The sequence below is a fragment of the Triticum aestivum genome, chromosome 5B (genome assembly GCF_018294505.1).
Source record: "Triticum aestivum cultivar Chinese Spring chromosome 5B, IWGSC CS RefSeq v2.1, whole genome shotgun sequence".
Classification (NCBI taxonomy): domain Eukaryota; kingdom Viridiplantae; phylum Streptophyta; class Magnoliopsida; order Poales; family Poaceae; genus Triticum; species Triticum aestivum.
In genome coordinates this window covers 274,258,336-274,265,110 of record NC_057807.1, presented here as the reverse complement: position 1 = coordinate 274,265,110, position 6,775 = coordinate 274,258,336, and the positions used below count along the sequence as shown (strand labels likewise).

Sequence of the window (6,775 nt, the reverse complement as noted above, 5' to 3'; positions counted from 1 at the left end):
ACTTGTGACACAAATTTCATCTCTGGTTTGGTTCATAGCAAGGATGGCTCGGAGTGGTGCTTGTCGGTGGTGTACAGCCCCCCAAGGGGACGAACTTAAGACTCAGTTTCTTGTTGAGCTACAGCATAGAAGGGATGTGTCCCCAGGGCCATGGATGGTGCTAGGTGATTTTAATATGATCATTCGCGCGACCGAGAAGAGCAATTCCAACGTCAACAGGGGCATGATGAGAAAGTTTAAGGCGTTCGTGGATAACAATGAGCTCAAGGAGCTATATATGCATGGTAGGCATTTCACTTGGTCTAATGAAAGAGATCAGTTGGTGATGACTAAGATCGATCGGGTCCTCGTCATGGTGGATTGGGAGCTCAACTTCCCGGATGTGCTACTTCAAGCTCTCTCCTCTAATATCTCGGACCATGCGCCACTCCACTTGTCCACCTCTGCCCCATTCTGCCCAAAGCGTAGGTTTCGTTTTGAGATCTGTTGGACTCGGTTGGAGGGCTTAGAACAAGCTGTGAAAGACGCCTGGGTGTGTGAGGATGACATTGTTGACCCCTTCAAGAGGCTCAATGCGCTGCTTTAGGAATACCGCCTCTGCCCTTCAAGCGTGGGGCCAATGCAAGATTGGCAATATCAAAATTCAGATGGTGATCGCCAACTACGTCATTCTTAAATTGGACAGAGCGATGGAGTTCCGACAGCTTGATTGGAGAGAGAGGTGGCTGAGGAGATCACTCAAGCACGCGCTCTTGGGTTTGGCCTCTCTCCAGCGTACCACTGAGAGACAGCAATCTCGCTTGAGATGGATTCGTGAAGGGGATGCCAACACCAAGCTCTTCCAAGCGGTGGCTAATGGCAGGAGAACCAAAAACTTCATCCCTCACATCAGGCACAACGGAGTGCTGGTCTCGCAGGAAGAAAGAAAGGAGGAGATCTTCTCGGACGCCTACGAACAACTCTTGGGGCATGCTGTAGCTCACGACATCGACGTTGATCTTGGTTTCCTGGATAAGGCTCGGCTTGATCTCTCGGAGTTGGACGCAATATTCACGGAGGAGGAAGTTTGGAGTTCGATTAAAGAGATGCACCCGGAGCGGGCGCTAGGGCCGGATGGTTACCGCGACATTTTATTAGAAGGCGTGGCCCATCATCAAGCATGAGATCATGGCTGTGTTTCTTAAGCTCTACGTGGGTGATGGCCGAGGTTTCGGCAAGCTTAACTGAGCCCATATCGTCCTTATTCCGAAGAAGCCGGACGCGGAGGAGGTTGGAGATTTTCGACCCATCAGCCTCCCGCACAGTGTGGCTAAGATTTTCACCAAGTTGCTCGCGATTAGAGCGCGCAGAAGAATGCAAGAAATCGTCACGGCCAACCAGTCATCTTTCATCTGTGGGAGGCATCTGCATGACAATTTCCTCCTTGTTAGGCAAGTGGCCAGGAAGTTACACGCTCGTAAGGAGGACAATGCTTTTTTGAAGCTTGACATTACCAGGGCTTTTGATTCCCTCAGTTGGTCGTTCCTGATGGATGTGATGAGGAGCAAAGGATTCGGCCAGAAGTGGTGCGATTGGATCTCTATTCTCTTGCGAACCGCCACCACCAAAGTAATTGTCAATGGAGTTCCCGGCAGAAGCTTCACTCATGCTAAGGGCCTTAGGCAGGGGGACCCCATCTCTCCCCTACTATTCGTCATCGCTATGGACGTGTTGTCACGCATCATGATCAAGGCTACCAATCTTGGTGTCATTGGAAAATTTCCGGGCATCAATGCTCATCAGTCGATGTCGATCTACGCAGACGATGTGGTCCTATTTGTTAAACCCAAGGAGCTGGACCTCACGTTTGTTAGATCAGTGTTGCAAGTGTTTGGTGAGGCCTCAGGGCTTAGAATCAACTATCATAAGTCGATGGCCATCTTGATAACAGCGACAGAGATCGGGTGCAGTCCATCTTACATTGTCGTTTGGGGAACTTCCCGTGCAAATATCTTGGTCTCCAACTTGCCATCCGACAGCTTTCGAGGGCTGATTGGCAGCCCATGATCGATCAAGCCAAGAGCTTCGCCCCGGCCTGGCAAAGAGGGCTTATACATCGTCCAGGACGATTGGTGCTCGTTAAGTCGGTGATTGCAGCCAAACCCATCCATCACTTCATGATCACGGAGGCTCCAGTCTGGGTTTTTGAAGAGATCAACCAATGGATGCGCTCGTTCTTTTGGGCTGGTAAAGAGAAAACGAATGGCGGCCAATGTCTTGTGGCCTGGAACTCGGTTTGCAAACTGACTTGGCAAGGCGGTTTGGGCGTTCTTAATCTTCAATTGCAAGGGTTGGCCTTGAGAGTGCGATGGGAATGGCTAAGAAGGACGGACCCTGACAGGCCATGGCAAGGCTTGCCATGGCGGTCGACAGAGAGGCTCGGGAGGTTTTTGACAGCATGGTGCACATCACTGTGGGGAAGGGCAGCAAGGTCTTGTTCTGGAGAGATCGATGGATCCATGGCTTTGCGGTCAAGGACATCGCACCGCTAATCCATGCACTGGTGGACACGCGTACGATCAATCGCCGCACGGTCGAGGACGGGCTTTTGGAGGGGTGTTGGCTGCATGATATCAGCGGAGATGTTAACTTTGTTGGCCACATGCAGCTCTTACATCTTAATCTCGCGATCAGCACGATCAATTGCGACCCCAATAGGGAAGATTCTTTCTCGTGGCCGGCTGACCCGTCAGGATCTTACACTGCAAAGTCCACCTACAATCGTCTTTGCCAAGGCGCCAAAAGAGCACCCTACGCCTCTTGCATTTGGAGAAGTTGGGCCCTCTTGAAGTGTAAACTCTTCGTGTGGTTGGCAGTACAATACCGGATTTGGACCTCTGACGGGAGAGCTAGGCATGGACTCCAGGATGCCCCATCCTCTTGCTTCACGTGTCTTCAAGACGAGGATAATGCGGACCACATTCTCATTCAATGCGTCTATGCTAGGGAAGTGTGGCACTATATTTTTTAGACTCTCAGCTTCAGAGGTAGCACCCCCAAACCGGAGGACACTCTTCTTGAGTGATGGCTGGCCACGAGGACTAACTTCAGGAAGAATTTGAAGCACGGCTTTGATACGGTCATCATCGCGACCACTTGGGCTCTTTGGAAGCAACGTAACGCCAAAGTCTTTCACCGGATCAACCAGCAGAAGACCGCATCCGAGTTGGCCCTTGCCATCATTGCGGAGCTAAAAGAATGGAGACTGGCGGGCTTGGGTGGAGGAGGTTATGGTTCGTTTTGTGAGAGTGTAGGCATAGGCTAGCTAGTTAGGTGTCCTAGGGTGTGTGCTTCTCTTTGGAAGCTCTTTTTCTTTCCTGCAACTCTTGTAAATAGCGCTTGCTCTCCCCTTCTAAAGTTATGGTACGTCATTGGCGTACTCTTAAAAAAAACTCACACTATATATCAATGTACATAGTATTTTTAGCATCACCCAAAAACACAAGTTGCAGAGTCTGACAGTATGTACCGATTCCTAAGGCATGTATCCAGCTCCGTAGCTTTGTTTTCTAAATTTAAATGCAAATTACTCTTCTGCTTTGCTACTACATTCTGCGGGGCAATCTGCACCTAAAACTGTGCTCACGCCGACAGGTGGGGCCAGTAGCTTCCCCCTTGCGAAGAACCTTGTTGCCGTGTGGGACCTCCAGGTCAGCGGCTTCACCAGCTGGCTCCTACCGCGGCCAGTGTACTCCTACGCCGACCAGCTCCTGTTCAGCAGCGACGTCCGCGACGAGGCGGCGCCGAACATCTGGTCGAGGGCGATGACGACGCCCATGGACAGCGCCGTTCCCAGGCGATGATCAGGCACCACCAGCCGGAACACGTCGTCCCCCACCGACTCCTTCCGCTGCACCTCCGCCACGGAGGCACCCCCGCGCACGTCCCGCACCGCGCAGCTCCGCCGCCCGTACGACCCCTCCACGACGTAGGCGGCCGCGTCAGCGCCGGCCGAAGAGGGCCCCAGCGGCGTGACGTGCGCGAGCGTCTTGTCGGACGCGCGGCGGCGGAGGCCGGCGTGATGGCGGCGCACGGAGAGGAGCGGCTTGGCGGTTGAGGCGGTCGCCTCGCCGTCGTACACCACCCAGTGCTCCCCCAGGCCCAGGCTCAGCTTGATCTTGCGCCGCACTGTGAGGAGCGGCTTCCCCGCGGCGTCCATGAGCACGACGTCCTCGGCGCGGCGCCGGATCCCCGACGACGAGCCATAGCGGTCGACGCGGAAGGCGAGGCCGCCGGCGGAGTCGAAGACGGTGAAGCCGTCGCAGTTGAAGAGCAGAGACTTGCGCCACACCGTCAGCACCGTGGGCTGCTGCTCCTCGACGACGGCTCTGCCTCCAGCCAGCAGCTCTGGCGCGGCGACGTTCGGGTGTACCTTTGCCATGCCGCTAGCTCGTAGATAGTTAGGTTGGCTCGCGGAGAGGGGCGGTTAGGAGGTTGGAGGAGAGGTGGAGAATGAGGAGAATCGGGGAGGCGGGAGGGGGATATATACCGGCCGGCTAGGGTCGGGTTGGACGGGAGGGCGGCTGAGCTATGAATAACCGAATAAGGTGAGGTGGACGGTAGAGCACCGGATGCATGTCTTGTCTAGGCGTTACTACTTTCAGTTTATGGGAGTTTTCCTCCTTTTTGTCACTCGACAACAATGGACATTTTCTTTTCTTCGTCTCGGCAGTTGCACGTTGGCATTATTCTTGATTCATCGACATGGAAATAAGGAATTTCGCAAACACAGAGGACATGGAAATAAGGGAAAAAAATTATATGAGACCAGGTCTCATATAAAGTACTCCCTCCGTAAACTAATATAAGAGCGTTTAGATCACTACTTTAGTAATCTAAACGCTTTTATATTAGTTTACAGAGGGAGTAGGTGAGACCCGTCCTGATGGATGACACGTGTCATTTACAAATCACAAAGCATTTAATCTCCCCCCTTCCTCCGATATTAAGTGGGGATGGGGTAGATGCTTTATGATTTGTGAATGTCACGTGTCATTCATCAAGATAGGTCTCACCTGCTAACCCGTTACCTGGTCTCATAGAATTTTTTTTCAGAAAATAACAAAACTACTGTATCAAAGAGACGACAAGTCTCTCTCCTTTTCTAATCTTTCCCATTTGTTGCTGTCATTGGGTATATGAATGACGGGCTACCGCGGGGGCATGCGGGAATCAGGATAAATCGTGGACGGGCAGGCGGGCGGGCGGCTGGGCGGCCGTGCAAAGAACATATTCGTTGAGCAATAACTAACCGCACCGGCTAAATTTGATCACTTTGTTGTAATCTCCTCAAAGTGTAGATTGATAAAGTCGTAGTGATATGGTCCATAGTGGAATGCTGCGGCAAGGAATGAAAGTTGTATACCTTGCCTCCAAAGCAAGGGTCCTCAAACATCGCATGCATGTAGGAATAGCACGTTCGTACGTGCGCGTATAGATTCCATTCCCTGATTAAATTCGCTAAATAATTAATCTAGAGGGAGTCATAGTTTAATCGACTGTTGTTTTGAGGGAAATAAATACTACTCCCTCCGTTTCTAAATATAAGTCTTTTTAAAGATTTCACTAGGACTACATATAAAACAAAATGAATGAATCTACACTCTAAAATATGTCTATATACATACATATCTAGCATGTAGTAGAATCTCTAAAAAGACTTATATTTAGGAACGAAGGGAGTACGTGTTTTGGTGATATAACTTTTTTTTAACGCAAAGGCAAAAGATTTGCCTCATTCATTAATTAAGGAAGGAGACAAGGTTTAAGTCGGAGCCACACGAGGCCACTGAATATGAAGTCATTACTCTCGCGGCATCAAATTACTCAGGCGTTTCGCCCCCGCTAGCACCCAGAGCCTAGCTTCCTCCTTCAAGTTTCGCAAGATGATTTGGGGGGAGGGGGGGGCGTCGATTTCTTCTGGAAGACCCTTGCATTTCTCTCATTCCAAATGGTCCAGGTGGTGAGCAAGGTGAGGGTCGCCATCGCCTTGCTGCGCCTGGCCATATGAGTCCACCAACTACTGAGAGAGTGATGATCCGTCCACTGGTTGGTGTTGATATCGCCAATTTGCAACCAATCTCTAATCAGCCTCCACAATCGCATAGTGTATCATCATCTGTAGAAAAGGTGAGCGGCAGACTCGAACTTCCTCTTGCATAACGGGCAGAGACCGCAACTTTGCAACCCGCGCCGCTCTAGGCGGTCAGCTGTCCACACCCTATTTTGGATGGCTAGCCATGCGAAGAATTTGACCTTGGGGGGTGCACAGACTTTCCAAATGACCTTGTTCATGGGCATGAGGATAGCTCCCATGAATTGCGCCTTATATGCTGATTTGGCCGAGTATTCCCCATTAGGGGAGAGCTTCCAAATGATGGTGTCATGGACGTCTTGGGAGATGTTTATATGAGAGAGCAGAGACCACAGTTCGACGAATTGCGTCACATGATTCCAAGTCAGCTCACAATGCATGTCGATGGCCTTGATCCACGCATCATCGTGCAAGGCCCTACTAACCTTCCAACTTTTGCGCTTCGAGATCTTGTATATGAGGCGTGCAACATCAATTGGCTTCTTGCCGCTGAGCCACGGCGCGTCCCAAAATGGCGTCCTTTCCCCATTGCCAACTGTGATGGTGGTGAGAGCATAAAAAAGATCCATGTCCTCTTTGTCGCATGGGTTTCCCGAACCAACCCAAATCTTCGTTGGGTCATGCCACTCATACCATGGCCAA

General features: G+C 51.2%; 1 protein-coding gene across 1 annotated transcript; it reads right to left on the bottom strand.

The window, feature by feature from the left end:
• Window positions 1–3,435: 3,435 nt before the first annotated feature.
• LOC123115970 (protein LURP-one-related 8) lies at window positions 3,436–4,478 on the bottom strand. The gene has a single exon (XM_044536999.1). It carries the CDS (start codon window positions 4,418–4,420, stop codon window positions 3,734–3,736), a length of 687 nt encoding a protein of 228 aa, XP_044392934.1. The 5' UTR covers window positions 4,421–4,478; the 3' UTR covers window positions 3,436–3,733.
• Between the last annotated feature and the right edge of the window lie 2,297 nt (window positions 4,479–6,775).

What these genes read in the sequence shown, in the direction of transcription:
- LOC123115970 (XM_044536999.1), bottom strand. Translation starts at nt 4,420, where the DNA reads ATGGCAAAGGTACACCCGAACGTCGCCGCGCCAGAGCTGCTGGCTGGA.